Below are 17,803 nucleotides of genomic sequence, written 5' to 3' on the forward strand. Positions count from 1 at the left end.
GATATATGCCCTGATGAGTGCAATTCATTAGAGGTCTGAGGAAGCTAACGCCATGCAGCCAGAGGCTGCTGAAATGAAAGAAAAGAGGTTGGTAGAAAATATGTACATTTATATTTTGGGTGAACTCTTCCAAATGTAGGGCTTAATACACATACAGTATGTGAGAACAGTGGCTGCATAAACTAGCTGTAAATGTTTCTTCCTCCAAATGTCCAAAACATATCCACATAGCACTCACCTGTTCTGCAGAAGAAGGAATTGCAGTTGCGAGTAATTACCTATAGGCAACTGAGATGAATTATTTCTCGGATGAACCAATAACGCACTGGAGGTAACTATTTCATATGGATTTGTCAATGATACTGATACTATTTGAAATGGACAGATGTCGTTGCAAAATACATCAACACGTTTAGATATTGCATGCGTTTTTAACGTTATTCCTATTCTACACACCCCTCCACAAATTCCACAATCACTTTTTGTCGGGCGCATTTGTCTGGTGCGCAGCGCCCGCCCAACTTGTTGTTCACTTTGACAAATTCCTGGACTTGAGCAGATCAGATAAAGACACTCTGATCTTTGATTGTCGGACTTACGGTTACACAGTGAGTATTCCAAAAGTTGATAGAATATATTAACGACGTCGAAACGTATTTTATTTTTCAAATAATTGGCAACAGTGAGGTGAAAACCATGGTCATCTCAGGTTCAGTTTGGTGTTGGGCTATTTTGACTTGCGTTTTAAGCTCTTTTTACAATATGTTGACAGCATACGCTGAAATAAATTGGCCAGCGAGTTCCACAACGACGAACGTTTGGCTTAACCGTGTTGATACATTGCCTTTGGAGCTGCGCACAAACCTAAAATCCGTATGGGTCAAAATCCCAAAGTATATCGTCAAGGAATCTGCCTTTTCCAGGGCTTTTAAAATGGAACCAATTGATGGAAAACCGGCGGTTCCAAAAGGTGGAGGGAGATTACCAAAGGACTTGAAAATAGTTATTGGGAAAGTGACACCTATTGCTATATCTTCTGGCAGAGATAAAACTGCGCCAAACCGTTCCAAGTATTTTACTGATGACAGAAAAAAGTCGGACCGTTTTTTTGACGTAAATGACAATGACGGCACACTTGCTTTAAGTAACCGTACAAAGCGAAGTACAGCCTACAGCGAATATTCGGACAGGAGTCAAATTGGAGGTCCCGGTGACGCATTTTCAGCCGAGAAGCTTTTGGAGCCTTTTGGTGTTTATAGTCCGAGGACAGAATACCGACGAACTGGGGAGGACGCAAGAACTGGTCCGAGGCAAAGTGAGTCGCTTCTGGTCACCTCTACTTTCCCTCTATCCGGAGACTCTGCTCACAACCAGGCGATGGGGCACTGGGTTGGAGACAACAGCAGCGTGAGTTCAAATTGACGTTTATAATATACAAAAACACGATTTTTCAAATGGTGTGCATTCTAAAGTAAAATTTAAACGCAACCTGCATGCGTTTTACTCGATGTTTCACCCGCGGTATATTTCCAAAGTCTATCATTCAGTTGCGCATCATTACGCTCAGCTTTCTCACGGCGCGCAACAAAATGCATGCGTTTCTTGTCACTTCAACTCTGAGGGAGCGTGTCTCTGAATGATTTACAGACAAGATATTATTCATGTAAAACATGTCTGTCACAGAATTGAGGTTACTTTGCTTTATGGCTATTTAATTATTAGTGCATAATTATAGGAGAGGGATTAGAATCAACAAATGTTAGCGCTCCTGTTCGAGTGGACTGCATGGTTCGGCTATTTGTAAGCGTTGTCTGTGAAATATTGGTATTTTCATTAAAATGCAATTAAGAAAATGTGTTGCAAGCATACAGTGAAATATTTCTCCATCCATATTGTACTACTTCCACAACTACAGCTCCGAATGTGCACTGTGCCTCATCCATACAATAGACACGAACTCTTTTTTTTGTCACAGACATTACCATTTTATCTGCACTCATTCCATGATGGCCCATGAAAAACACATTTTCATAATGGATGAAATTATCACGTTCTTAATCACAACAATCTACACAGACAAAAACAAACAAAAAAAGCTCACCCAGGCTGGAGGCTGCGAAGGGTATACTCTGAAGAGGAGCATTTTCACCTTTTTACAATTAAGTCTTCCTTTGTCAATGGCATTTGTCCCACTGTTTTAGGTCCAACTGCCAACATCAGTAAGGTATGGTAATAGTAGCAGTAGAAGGTGTGTCTAATATGTAATAGGTTACTGCAGTATAATTGTTGCAGTCATTGATACTGTGGTCCAAACTGATCAGGGGTCTGTTGAAAACAATTTGTTGCTGAATGTTTTGCTTTCTGTAAGTTCATGCTCCTACGTGATCCACTGATGCTGATAGAGAGTATGTGTAGCACAGGTAGTTCAGTGAAATACACCTTGCCTGAGTAACTTTTCCAGAGAGCTTAAGACTCATGTTAGCTCTCAATGATATTGCCTAGGCTTTAGCTCAGTGGGCTGACGTGATCTTGAGGCGCAAAGACAACCCGGGTTGGATACCTGATAGATTACATTGTACATCACTGTGGAAGGCTATCATGAAGATCATGTTACTGTGTGAATGTACCCCCAAAATGGAAATAGTCTTATATGTGGTAATTGAATACATATACCTATTACTGTGTAATTATTCCTGTAAGTATAGTGCAACAAATATTGTATTTACTCATTGATAAATGGCACTTGCTCTATACTTAGGATTAGAGGTTGGGTAAGGGTTAGGACTAGGGTTAGGGTTACTGTTGTAAGTACAATGTAAGTACAGTGTAACAACTAGTAATTACAATAGTTGTTATGCTGTACTTATAGGAATATGTGTACTCACACAGTATTAAGGGAACTGTAAAGTGTTAGCCTACCATTCCCATAGCTATATTTTACTCCACCAAACTACACTCGTATCTGCCTTTATTGTGAATGATTTGTGTGAAGGGACCATAATGCAACACATCACCATGGGTTCTCAGCACTTATTCAGCACTCTTAGATTCATTTGGCTTCACAAAGTGCATTTTATGTGACTGTCCAGTGAAAATCTCATTTTTAGAAGTTCATAATGTTCTCTTAACTCTTGCCTAAATAATGTTGTTTATTCATCCTATAATCGTATTTGTGGCCAAAGCATAAATTGGAGAAAACCCCCCACCTCAAACAGGCCGTTCATCCATGTTTCTCAAACGTCAAATTTCGAAGTTGTTCCACAATTCACATTTCAAACTGTTTAAGGTGAAGTTCAGGCATTAACGCAAGATTCTTAAGGTTAGGCATTAACTCTGAATTGTAAGGGTGAAGGTTTGGGATAGGCTTTAAACAAAAAGTATTTTAAAAATATTTTCCATTGCTTGATTTCAACTTGTAACCTTTTAAATCAGAGGCAAATGCTTATGCCCATCTGCAATCCTGTCCACAACACCTTAGCAAAACCGAAACCTACTTGAAGGTAACAGCACTCACTGTTGCCCCTAGTGGCCAGTTTCCACGTCACCCCAAATGTCCTCAGACATGGATGGACGTCGAATACGGACTTGTATCCCGGGTGACCTGGCTGATTTCCTCATAGAGATAGATAGCTAACCACGGTTTGTGGTCATCAGCTATCCTTTAGCTCGAGAAGCTATCGCCAGTTTTGTACAACGCGACTCAGACCAGAACATACCAGACCTATTTTTCTCTCCATATCCCCGGATTTCAACCGCAAGCTCTGGACATTTACACCTGGATCTCGCAGCTAGCTAGCTGCTGTCCGTGTGACTATTGGCTTACGTCGATCCCGGAGCAAACATCAATTATTCCGTATCTGGCCAGCTGAAGAGTTCCATCAGCCACTCCTGGGCTACAATCACCTATCCGGACCCGTTTTACTGCCGATGCGGAGCCCCACCGGGCCTTCGCGACTGGACTACCGACTTTGTCTGCCCGAAGGAGTTATCCAACTGGCCCCTCCATCGCGACGTTACCTGAACGCCCATCTGCGGCCCGCTAATCGTTAGCTGTCTTATCGGCTGCTATCTGAATAGGTCTATCAGACATTTTTTCTTGGGTCACTATAACTATATCTATTTTGCCAATTGTATTGATCCACTCTACCACACGGAACCCCACTAATCTACCGACGGAAACGCACAAGGTGGCTAAAAACAGACCTCCATCCTCTGCTAGCTTGCTACCGATGGCCCGGCTAGCTGTCTGAATCGCCGTGACCCCAACCAACCTCACTACTCACTGGACCCTTATGATCACTCGACTAAGCATGCCTTTCCTTAATGTCAATATGCCTTGTCCATTGCTGTTCTGGTTAGTGTTTATTGGCTTATTTCACTGTAGAGCCTCTAGCCCTGCTCATTTTACCTTATCCAACCTTTCAGTTCCACCACCCACACATGCGATGACATCACCTGGTCTCAATGATGTTTCTAGAGACAATATCTCTCTCATCATCACTCAATACCTAGGTTTACCTCCACTGTATTCACATCCTACCATACCTTTGTATGTACATTATACCTTGAAGCTATTTTATCGCCCCCAGAAACCTCCCTTTACTCTCTGTTCCAGACCTTCTAGACTACCAATTCTCATAGCTTTTAGCCATACCCTTATCCTAGTCCCCCTCTGTTCCTCTGGTGATGTAGAGGTGAATCCAGGCCCTGCAGTGCCTAGCTCCACTCCTATTCCCCAGGCGCTCTCTTTTGATGACTTCTGTAACCGTAATAGCCTTGGTTTCATGCACGTTAACATTAGAAGCCTCATCCCTAAGTTTGTTTTATTCACTGCTTTAGCACACTCTGCCAACCCGGATGTTCTAGCCGTGTCTGAATCCTGGCTTAGGAAGACCACCAAAAATTCTGAAATCTTCATCCCTAACTACAACATTTTCAGACAAGATAGAACGGCCAAAGGGGGCAGTGTTGCAATCTACTGCAAATATAGCCTGCAGAGTTCTGTCCTACTATCCAGGTCTGTACCCAAACAATTTGAACTTCTACTTTTAAAAATCCACCTCTCTAAAAACAAGTCTCTCACCGTTGCCGCCTGCTATAGACCACGGTCTGCCCCCAGCTGTGCTCTGGACACCATATGTGAACTGATTGCCCCCATCTATCTTCAGAGCTCGTGCTGCTAGGCGACTTAAACTGGAACATGATTCACACCCCAGCCATCCTACAATCTAAGCTTGATGCCCTCAATCTCACACAAATTATCAATGAACCTACCAGGTACCACCCCAAAGCCGTAAACACGGGATACCCTCATAGATATCATCCTAAACAACGTGCCCTCTAAATACACCTCTGCTGTTTTCAACCAAGATCTCATCAATCACTGCCTCATTGCCTGCATCCGTAATGGGTCTGCGGTCAAACGACCTGCACTCATCACTGTCAAACGCTCCCTGAAACACTTCAGCGAGCAGGCCTTTCTAATCGACCTGGCCAGGGTATCCTGGAAGGATATTGATCTCATCCCGTCAGTAGAGGATGCCTGGTTATTTTTTTTTAAATGCTTTCCTCACCATCTTAAATAAGCATGCCCCATTCCCAGACATTTAGAACCAGGAACGGATATAGCCCTTGGTTCTCTCCAGACCTGACTGCCCTTAACCAACACAAAACATTCCTATGGCGTTCTGCATTAGCATCGAACAGCCCCCAAGATATGCAACTTTTCAGGGAAGCTAGAAACCAATATACACAGGCAGTTAGAAAAGCCAATGCTAGCTTTTTCAAGCAGAAATTTGCTTCCTGTAACACTAACTCAAAAACGTTCTGGGACACTGTAAAGTCCATGGAGAATAAGAACACATCCTCCCAGCTGCCCACTGCACTGAAGATAGGAAACACTGTCACCACCGATAAATCAACTATAATTGAACATTTCAATAAGCATTTTTCTACGGCTGGCCATACTTTCCACCTGGCTACCCCTACCCCGGTCAACAGCACTGCACCCCCCACAGCAACTCGCCCAAGCCTTCCCCATTTCTCCTTCTCCCAAATCCAGTCAGCTGATGTTTTGAAAGAGCTGCAAAATCTGGACCCGTACAAATCAGCCGGGCTAGACAATCTGGACCCTTCATTTCTAAAATGATCTGCCTAAATTTTTGCCTCCCCTATTACTAGCCTGTTCAACCTCTCTTTCGTGTCGTCTGAGATTCCCAAAGATTGGAAAGCAGCTGTGGTCATTCCCCTCTTCAAAGGGGGGGGTTACTCTTGACCCAAACTGCTACAGACCTATATCTATCCTACCCTGCCTTTCTAAGGTCTTCGAAAACCAAGTCAACAAACAGATTACCGACCATTTCGAATCCCACCATACCTTCTCCGCTATGCAATCTGGTTTCAGAGCTGGTGATGGGTGCACCTCAGCCATGCTCAAGGTCCTAAACGATATCTAAACCACAATCGATAAGAAACAATACTGTGCGGCCGTATTCATTGACCTGGCCAAGGCTTTCGACTCTGTCAATCACCACATCCTCATCGGCAGACTCGATAGCCTTGGTTTCTCAAATGATTGCCCCGCCTGGTTCACCAACTACTTCTCTGATAAAGTTCAGTGTGTCAAATCTGAGGGCCTGTTGTCCGGGCCTCTGGCAGTCTCTATGGGGGTGCCACAGGGTTCAATTCTTGGACCGACTCTCTTCTCTGTATACATCAATGATGTCGCTCTTGCTGCTGGTGAGTCTCTAATCCACCTCTACGCAGACGACACCATTTTGTATACTTCTGGCACTTCTTTGGACACTGTGTTAACAACCCTCCAGGCGAGCTTCAATGCCATACAACTCTCCTTCCGTGGCCTCCAATTGCTCTTAAATACAAACAAAACTAAATTCATGCTCTTCATCCGATCGCTGCCTGCACCTGCCCGCCTGTCCAACATCACTACTCTGGACGGTTCTGACTTAGAATATGTGGACAACTACAAATACCTAGGTGTCTGGTTAGACTGTAAACTCTCATTCCAGACTCACATCAAACATCTCCAATCCAAAGTTAAATCTAGAATTGGCTTCCTATTTCGCAACAAAGCATCCTTCACTCATGCTGCCAAACATACCCTTGTAAAACTGACCATACTACCGATCCTCGACTTCGGCGATGTCATACTCATCGCCAAACCCACTGGCTCCACTTCATCTACAACACCTTGCTAGGTAAAGTCCCAACTTATCTCAGCTCGCTGGTCACCAAAGCAGCACCCACCTGTAGCACGCGCTCTGGTCACCCCCAAAACCAATTCTTCCTTTTGCCGCCTCTCCTTCCAGTTCTCTGCTGCCAATGACTGGAACGAACTACAAAAATCTCTGAAACTGGAAACACTTATCTCTCTCACTAGCTTTAAGCACCAGCTGTCAGAGCAGCTCACATATTACTTCACCTGTACATAGCCCATCTATAATTTAGCCCAAACAACCACCTCTCCCCCTACTGTATTTATTTATTTTGCTCCTTTGCACCCTATTATTTATATCTCTACCTTGCACATTCTTCTACTGCAAATCTACCATTCCAGTGTTTTACTTGCTATATTATATTTACTTCGCCACCATGGCCTTTTTTTGTTGCCTTTACCTCCCTTATCTCACCCCATTTGCTCACATTGTATATGGACTTATTTTTTTTACTGTATTATTGACTGTATGTTTGTTTTACTCCATGTGTAACTCTGTGTTGATGTATGTGTCAAATTGCTTTGCTTTTTTTTTGCCAGGTCGCAATTGTAAATGAAAACTTGTTCTCAACTTGCCTACCTGGTTAAATAAATGTGAAATAAAATAAATAAAAAATTGAGTATGATGTCATATTCCCGAGGAGAATGAACTGACTAATCAGCGGTCTAGAGGAGGATGAGCTGGCCAATCAGCGGTCTATTTACGTTAATGTTTTTAATGAGCAGTATACGCCCACACCATTCTGTTATTGGGGTACATCCACACCCTTCCAACACAGAAAATATGATTTTTAACATACCTAATTACAAAATGTTGGTTTAAAAATTATTTATTTCATATTGTATGTAATTATAGGCCATAATTAATATAAATCTGGGGCAAATGCTGCACTTGTTTTGTTGCCTTGATAATTAATTCAACCGCTACTTACACATGCACACACATGCATGTATAAACAGACACACACACACACACACACACACACACACACAAACACACACTATGCTGTGGAATTAATCAGAGAGCAGATGCAGGCGGGAATCATATTTGACAAGCTTGCATGTGATGAATTACTCTAATAGCTGTCACAGCATAGTAATGTTGAGGAGTATAGCCTGATTGTATTGTTATTATACAGTGCCTTGCAAAAATATTCGGCCCCCTTGAACTTTGCGACCTTTTGCCATATTTCAGGCTTCAAACATAAAGATATAAAACTGTATTTTTTTTGTGAAGAATCAACAACAAGTGGGATACAATCATGAAGTGGAACAACATTTATTGGATATTTCAAACTTTTTTAACAAATCAAAAACTGAAACATTGGGCGTGCAAAATTATTCAGCCCCTTTACTTTCAGTGCAGCAAACTCTCTCCAGAAGTTCAGTGAGGATCTCTGAATGATCCAATGTTGACCTAAATGACTAATGATGATAAATACAATCCACCTGTGTGTAATCAAGTCTCCGTATAAATGCACCTGCACTGTGATAGTCTCAGAGGTCCGTTAAAAGCGCAGAGAGCATCATGAAGAACAAGGAACACACCAGGCAGGTCCGAGATACTGTTGTGAAGAAGTTTAAAGCCGGATTTGGATACAAAAAGATTTCCCAAGCTTTAAACATCCCAAGGAGCACTGTGCAAGCGATAATATTGAAATGGAAGGAGTATCAGACCACTGCAAATCTACCAAGACCTGATCGTCCCTCTAAACTTTCAGCTCATACAAGGAGAAGACTGATCAGAGATGCAGCCAAGAGGCCCATGATCACTCTGGATGAACTGCAGAGATCTACAGCTGAGGTGGGAGACTCTGTCCATAGGACAACAATCAGTCGTATATTGCACAAATCTGGCCTTTATGGAAGAGTGGCAAGAAGAAAGCCATTTCTTAAAGATATCCATAAAAAGTGTTGTTTAAAGTTTGCCACAAGCCACCTGGGAGACACACCAAACATGTGGAAGAAGGTGCTCTGGTCAGATGAAACCAAAATTGAACTTTTTGGCAACAATGCAAAACGTTATGTTTGGCGTAAAAGCAACACAGCTGAACACACCATCCCCACTGTCAAACATGGTGGTGGCAGCATCATGGTTTGGGCCTGCTTCTCTTCAGCAGGGACAGGGAAGATGGTTAAAATTGATGGGAAGATGGATGGAGCCAAATACAGGACCATTCTGGAAGAAAACCTGATGGAGTCTGCAAAAGACCTGAGACTGGGACGGAGATTTGTCTTCCAACAAGACAATGATCCAAAACATAAAGCAAAATCTACAATGGAATGGTTCAAAAATAAACATATCCAGGTGTTAGAATGGCCAAGTCAAAGTCCAGACTTGAATCCAATCGAGAATCTGTGGAAAGAACTGAAAACTGCTGTTCACAAATGCTCTCCATCCAACCTCACTGAGCTCGAGCTGTTTTGCAAGGAGGAATGGGAAAAAATGCCAGTCTCTCGATGTGCAAAACTGATAGAGACATACCTCAAGCGACTTACAGCTGTAATCGCAGCAAAAGGTGGCGCTACAAAGTATTAACTTAAGGGGGCTGAATAATTTTGCACGCCCAATTTTTCAGTTTTTGATTTGTTAAAAAAGTTTGAAATATCCAATAAATGTCGTTCCACTTCATGATTGTGTCCCACTTGTTGTTGATTCTTCACAAAAAAATACAGTTTTATATCTTTATGTTTGAAGCCTGAAATGTGGCAAAAGGTCGCAAAGTTCAAGGGGGCCGAATACTTTCGCAAGGCACTGTATATCTATTTATTTTCATTTGATAGGAGAGATTATATTATGTTGCACTTCATATTTTTCACTAAAATCTCTACAGTTACTTTCATGTTTTAATCTGAGCGAGGTCGTGAAGCACTACTCAGCACATGCAGTGGTGTGACATTCATACATCCATTATTTCTCAGGTGCTTGGAATGCAGAGGACTTATCACTGAGTAAGGAATCCCCATACGCTATGGTGTTTTAGACATAGAAAGCATAGCTGTAAGGATTTGTGATAATGGAGTGCTGGCCTACAGCAAGCATTTAAAGTCTAATGCTGTTGCCAATCTTAATTGATGCCTGTTTAAAGACCATTAGAGTTGGTTGGTTGGAATCGATTGTTAAAACCTCTCAAACTGGACATTCAAGGTTTATTTGCTCAATGTGGCTTTCACCAGATTTCTGTTTGGAGGAAATGGGGACTTCACAGAATAGCTTTTCCTCACTCACAAAGACATAAACAATCAATTCAATCCATATGTGATTAGGAAAGACCAAGGTCTTTCTATAGCTAAGCCATTTATTTTTGGTTTGTTGTTTGCTACTTGTTGTTTTACAATCAATTAGCTAACAAAATGTATGCATTCAATATGTCACTGCAGGTGTTTGATTAAAATGATTTATTATGAATACATTAATACATTCATCCTTAATCACAATAATAAAACATGTGTCACATGTTGTTCTGTAATAAGTTTTTATCTTAGTGATTGCATAACTTGCTTTCACAGTCTGTCATTAATGTGTATCTGATTATTAGGGTATCATAAAATTCAAATCTCTGAAAAGTTAGAGGGGTACCTCAAAACAGCAACAGTAATCAGAGTGAGCATCACCAAATGTGTTCGGCTAATGAAAATACTGCATTTTCTGAATTAATTATTTTCTACTTCTTTTATTTTGCTTCCAATCCGAAAAGGCAATTTACCAGTTTAACATCAAATCAAATTGAGATATTGGCCCCGAATTGCCTGTGCTTGCCAGTGCTATGATATGGGTTGCAGTCTAGAGAGGACAACAGTGGCACAGTCACAGTCTTTCTTCTCCTGCTACCTGCCAGCTCTGTGTTGTTTGACAATCACTGCATCTCTTGCAGTTGTTGTCCATTATGAGATGTGGCTACAGTACAGGAATGATGTAGAGCACATCTTTCTCAGTGGTACGGCAGATCCAACCAGTGTGTTGTGTGGCAGGGCCCAATTAAATGAATGTGTTTACGTCAATGTCTAGACCCTATGAGCCATATTTTGTTTAATCATTCAATGTATTCAGGCTCCCCACCCTATCTCGCCTTATAGGGAATCAGGTCATGACTGGCTTTTCTCACAATCAATTATTTTTTGGTTAGTGGAGATGTTGATGGCTATAGGTTAAAGTGGATGATTGGAGTTTAATACCTCGCCATAAGATGGTTTATGTTAATGATGTATTTAATTGTTCAGTGTTTTCCCCGATATCAAATCACATTTATTAGTCGCGTACAAATAGTTTACATATATTATTGCATTCCACACTAAGATCCTCATACCAACGGTCAAGCATGGTGGTGGCCGTGTGATAGTGTGGGGATTATTTTCTGCTTCAGGACCTGGATGACTTGCCTTAGTAGAAGGAGCCATGAATTTTGCTCTGTATCAAATAATTCTACAGGAGAATGTCAGGCCATCCGTCTGTGAGCTGAAGCTGAAGCACAGCTGGGTCATGTAGCAAGACAATGATCCAAAACACACAATCAAGTCTTACATGAAAATGGTTAAAAAGCAACACATTTGAAGTTTTGTAATGGCCTAGTCAAAGTCCAGACCTAATCTCAATTGAAATTGTGTGGCAGGACTTGAAACAATTAGTTCATGCTTGAAAACCCACAAATGTCACTGAGTTAAAGCAGTTCTGCATGTAAGAGTGGAACCAAAAGTTCTCCAACAGCGATGTGAGACTGATCAACAACTACAGGAAGTATTTGGTTGTAGTCATTGCAGCTAAAGGTGGCATAACCAGTTATTGAGTGCAAGGGGGCAATTACTTTCTCATACAGGGGAATTTGGTGTTGAATAACTTTGCTAATTAAATCAATTAAATATTTGTAAACTCAGGACCCCTTTATCTAATATTAGGTTTTGGTTGAAGATCTGATAACATTCAGTTTCAACAATATGCAAAAATAGAGAAAATTAGAAAGGGAGCAAATACTTTTTAATGGCACTGTACATAGGAGGTGGGTAAAACAGTATGTACAAATTATTGAAGGGATCAGTGTTCAATGACTATGTAGATAGGGCAGCAGTCTCAAATGTGCAAGGTTTCAGTCTCTCGGTCCAGCTTTGATTCACGTACCCTTTCTCTGCCTTCTAGATGGTAGCGGGGTGAACAGCTGTCCGTCCTGTCTCCCTGTAGCTCTGTCTTAGGCGTCTCACAGTACAGACATTGCAATGTATTGCCCTAGCCACATCTGCAGTCCTCATGCCTCCTTGCAGCATGCCTAAGGCACGTTCACACAGATGAGCAGGGACCCTGGGCATCTTTCTTTTGGTGTTTTTCAAAGTCAGTTGAAAGGTCTCTTTAGTGTCCTACGTTTTCATAACTGTGACCTTAATTGCCTACCGTCTGTAAGCTGTTAGTGTCTTAACGATTGTTCCACAGGTGCATGTTCATTAATTGTTTATGGTTCATTAATTGTTTACAGTGTTTAAACCCTTCACAATGAAGATCTGTGAAGTTATTTGGACTTTTATGAATTATCTTTGAATGACAGTGTGCTGAAAAAGGGATGTTTCTTTTTTTGCTGAGTTTATGTTGCGATTACCCTCTCTTATGATGCAGCAAAATGCTTTATGTCTCCTTCCTTTGATGCACAGACAGTTTGGCCTTGAAGGAAATGGAAAATCTGTTTTCTTTTTTGACAGGTGATTTAAATATAACATACATTTAGTCTTTTTACCTCCTGCATAATGATATGTTCTTTATAGACCTCTCCACACTTGGATCTCCTGTTTCTCGAATCAACTCTGCCATTTCCTCAAAGATTGAGATACAATTATAGGGAGCTCTGGCTGAGAATATGACAAATAAAGAAAATAATTGTTGCCTCTATATGGATGGACTTAGAAACTGAACATTTAGACCATCAGAATAGGATATACAGTTGAAATCGGAAGTTTACATACACTTAGGTTGGAGTCATTAAAACTTGTTTTTCAACCACTCCACAAATCTCTTGTCAACAAACTATAGTTTTGGCAAGTCGGTTAGGAAATCTACTTTGTGTATGACACAAGTAATTTTCCCAACAATATTGTTAACAGACAGATTATTTCACTTATAACTCACTGTATCACAATTCCAGTGGGTCAGAAGTTTACATACACTACAGTGCCTTGCGAAAGTATTCTGCCTTTTTTGCGACCTTTTTCCACATTTCAGGCTTCAAACATAAAGATATAAAACTGTATTTTTTTGTGAAGAATCAAAAACAAGTGGGACACAATCATGAAGTGGAACGACATTTATTAGATATTTAAAACTTTTTTAACAAATCAAAAACCTCAAAAATTGGGCGTGCAAAATTATTCAGCCCCCTTAAGTTAATACTTTGTAGCGCCACCTTTTGCTGCGATTACAGCTGTAAGTCGCTTGGGGTATGTCTCTATCAGTTTTGCACATCGAGAGACTGACATTTTTTCCCATTCCTCCTTGCAAAACAGCTCGAGCTCAGTGAGGTTGGATGGAGAGCATTTGTGAACAGCAGTTTTCAGTTCTTTCCACAGATTCTCAATTGGATTCAGGTCTGGACTTTGACTTGGCCATTCTAACACCTGGATATGTTTATTTTTGAACCATTCCATTGTAGATTTTGCTTTATGTTTTGGATCATTGTCTTGTTGGAAGACAAATCTCCGTCCCAGTCTCAGGTCTTTTGCAGACTCCATCAGGTTTTCTTCCAGAATGGTCCTGTATTTGGCTCCATCCATCTTCCCATCAATTTTAACCATCTTCCCTGTCCCTGCTGAAGAAAAGCAGGCCCAAACCATGATGCTGCCACCACCATGTTTGACAGTGGGGATGGTGTGTTGCTTTTACGCCAAACATAACGTTTTGCATTGTTGCCAAAAAGTTCAATTTTGGTTCCATCTGACCAGAGCACCTTCTTCCACATGTTTGGTGTGTCTCCCAGGTGGCTTGTGGCAAACTTTAAACGACACTTTTTATGGATATCTTTAAGAAATGGCTTTCTTCTTGCCACTCTTCCATAAAGGCCAGATTTGTGCAATATATGACTGATTGTTGTTCTATGGACAGAGTCTCCCACCTCAGCTGTAGATCTCTGCAGTTCATCCAGAGTGATCATGGGCCTCTTGGCTGCATATCTGATCAGTCTTCTCCTTGTATTAGCTGAAAGTTTAGAGGGACGGCCAGGTCTTGGTAGATTTGCAGTGGTCTGATACTCCTTCCATTTCAATATTATCGCTTGCACAGTGCTCCTTGGGATGTTTAAAGCTTGGGAAATCTTTTTGTATCCAAATCCGGCTTTAAATTTATTCACAACAGTATCTCGGACCTGCCTGGTGTGTTCCTTGTTCTTCATGATGCTCTCTGCGCTTTTAACGGACCTCTGAGACTATCACAGTGCAGGTGCATTTATACGGAGACTTGATTACACACAGGTGGATTGTATTTATCATCATTAGTCATTTAGGTCAACATTGGATCATTCAGAGATCCTCACTGAACTTCTGGAGAGAGTTTGCTGCACTGAAAGTAAAGGGGCTGAATAATTTTGCACGCCCAATTTTTCAGTTTTTGATTTGTTAAAAAAGTTTGAAATATCCAATAAATGTCGTTCCACTTCATGATTGTGTCCCACTTGTTGTTGATTCTTCACAAAAAAATACAGTTCTATATCTTTATGTTTGAAGCCTGAAATGTGGCAAAAGGTTGCAAAGTTCAAGGGGGCCGAATACTTTCGCAAGGCACTGTAAGTTGGCTGTGCCTTTAAACAGCTTGGAAAATTCCAGAAAATTATGTCATGGCTTTAGAAGCTTCTGATAGGCTAATTGACACAATTTGAGTCAAATGGAGATGTACTTATGGATGTATTTCAAGGCCTACCTTCAAACTCAGTGCCTCTTTGCTTGACATCATGGGAAAATCAAAAGAAATCAGCCAATACCTCAGAAAATAAATTGTAGACCTCTACAAGTCTGGTTCATCCTTGGGAGCAATTTTCAAATTCCTGAAACAATAGTACGCAAGTATATACACGATGGGACCACGCAGCCGTCATTCCACCCAGGAAGGAGAAGCGTTCTGTCTCTTAGAGATGAACGTACTTTGTTGCGAAAAGTGTAAATCAATCCCAGAACAACATCAAAGGAATTTTTGAAGATGCTGGAGGAAACAGGTACAAAAGTATCTATAGCCACAGTAAAACAAGTCCTATATCGACATAACCCCAAAGGCCGCTCAGCAAGTTAGAGGCCGCTGCTCCAAAACTGCCATAAAAAAAGACAGACTACGGAAATAAAAGCTGAAATAAATCATTCTCTCTACTATTATTCTGACATTTCACATTCTTTAAATAATTGGTGATCCTGACTGACCGACAGGGAATTTTACTAGGATTAAATGTCAGGAATTGTGAAAAATTGCTTTTAAATGTATTTGGCTAAGGTGAATGGACACTTCCGACTTTAACTGTTAATATACAGTACCAGTCAAAAGTTTGGACACACTTACTGATTCAAGGGTTTTTCTGTGTTTGTACCAGTTTCTACATTGTAGAAAAGTAGTGAAGACATCAAAACTATGAAATAACACATATGGAATCATGCAGTAACCAAAGAAGTGTTAAACAAATCAAAGTATATTTGAAATTTTATATTCTTCAAAGTAGCCACCCTTTGCCTTGATGACAGCTTTGCACACTTTTGGCATTCTTTCAACCAGCAGGTAGTCATGAGGTACTGTAGTCACCTGCATTTCAATTAACAGGTGTGCCTGGTTAAAAGTTATTTTGTGGAATTTCTTTCCTTCTAAGTGCGTTTGACCCAATCCGCTGTGTTTTGACAAGGTAGGGGTAGTATACAGAAGTTATCCCTATTTGGTAAAAGACCAAGTCCATATTTTTGGAAGAACAGCTCAAATAAGCAAAGAGAAACAACAGTCCATCATTACTTTAAGACATGAAGGTAAGTCAATCCAGAAAATTTGAAGAACTTGTGCAGTCGCAAAGATCATCAAGTGCTATGATGAAACTGTCTGTCATGAGGACCGCCACAGGAAAGGTAGAACCAGAGTTTCCTCTGCTGCAGTTGATCAATTCATTAGAGATACCAGCCTCAGAAATTGCAACCCAAATAAATACTTCACAAAGTAACAGACACATTTGAACATCAACTGTTCAGAGGAGACTGCGTGAATCAGGCCTTCGTGGTCGAATTGCTGCAAAGAAAGCACTACTATAGGACACAAATAATAATAAGAGACTTGCTTGGGCCAAGAAACATGAGCAATGGATATTAGACCGGTGGAAACCTTTCCTTTGGTCTGGAGTCCAAATTGGACAATTTTGGATCCAATCACTGTGTCTTTGTGAGACACAGAGTAGGTGAATGGATGCTCTCCACATGTGTGGTTCCCACCATGAAGCATGGAGGAGGAGGTATGGGGGTGCTTTAATGGTGACAATTCAATCCACACTTGACCAGCATGGCTACCTCAGCATTCTGTAGCGATACGACATCCCATCTGGTTTGCACTTAGTGGGACTATCATTTGTTTTTCAGCTGGACAATGACCCAACACACCTCCAGGCTGTGTAAGGCTTATTTGTCCAAGAAGGAGTGCTGCATCAGATGACTTGGCCTCCACAAAAACCCGACCTCAACCAAATTGAGATGGTTTGGGATGAGGTGGACTGCAGAGTGAAGGAAAATCAGCCAACATGTGCTCAGCATGTGTGGGAACTACTTCAAGACTGTTGGAAAAGCATTCCAGGTGAAGCTGGTTGAGAGAATGCTTATCGTGTGCAAAGCTGTCATCAAGGCAAAGGGTGACTACTTTGAACAATGTTAAATCTAAAATATATTTGATTTGTTTAACACTTTTTTGGTTACTATGTGATTCCATATGTGTCATTTCTTAGTTTGGATGTCTTCACTATTCTTCTACAGTGTAGAAAATATTAAAAATAAAGAAAAACCCTTGAATGAGTAGGTGTGTCCAAACTTTTGATTGGTACTGTATATAAATATATATGTATATGTCACGGATTCCCCTGGTACTGTTGCTCATTCCGTGCACCAGTTCCGGAGGTCTACGTCACCAGCCTCTAGTAGTCACTGAACTGTCTCATTACGCACACCTGATTCCAATTCCCCTGAATAGTAATTGTATATATTTGACCTCTGTTCACCATTGTCTTGTCGGTTATTGTTCCCATGTCCTTTGGTCTGAATACATGTGCGTTGTTATTTCGGCTTTCGTGCTGCGTGTATTGTGCTCTTGTTATTATGGGTCTCATCCCTTGTATTGTTGTGTATTTGTGCATTTGCGTTCGACAATATCATGCCACTTCGCACAGCCATTGAAGAGGACTGGGAAAACATTCCACAGGCCACAATCAACAGCCTGATCAACTCTATGCAAAGGAGATGTGTCGCGCTGCCTTAGGCAAATGGTGGTTGCACCAGATACTGACTGGTTTTCTGATCCACTACCCTACCTTTTTTTAAAAGGTATTTGTGACCAACAGATGCATATCTGTATTCCCAGTCATGTGAAATCCATGAATT

The 17,803-nt window shown here is 41.1% G+C and overlaps 1 protein-coding gene across 1 annotated transcript in view; it reads left to right on the plus strand.

The window, feature by feature from the left end:
• Positions 1–487: 487 nt before the first annotated feature.
• LOC110502476 (VPS10 domain-containing receptor SorCS3) overlaps positions 488–17,803 on the plus strand; it is a 76,073-nt gene continuing 58,757 nt past the window's right edge. The window contains exon 1 of the mRNA XM_021580512.3: positions 488–1,407. Within this exon, the coding sequence (XP_021436187.3) occupies positions 697–1,407 (711 nt within the window). The 5' untranslated portion in view covers positions 488–696. The remainder of the gene's footprint in view (positions 1,408–17,803) is intronic.

The sequence above is a fragment of the Oncorhynchus mykiss genome, chromosome 23 (assembly GCF_057628025.1).
Source record: "Oncorhynchus mykiss isolate SJ-2025 chromosome 23, ASM5762802v1, whole genome shotgun sequence".
NCBI classification, from domain to species: Eukaryota; Metazoa; Chordata; class Actinopteri; order Salmoniformes; family Salmonidae; genus Oncorhynchus; species Oncorhynchus mykiss.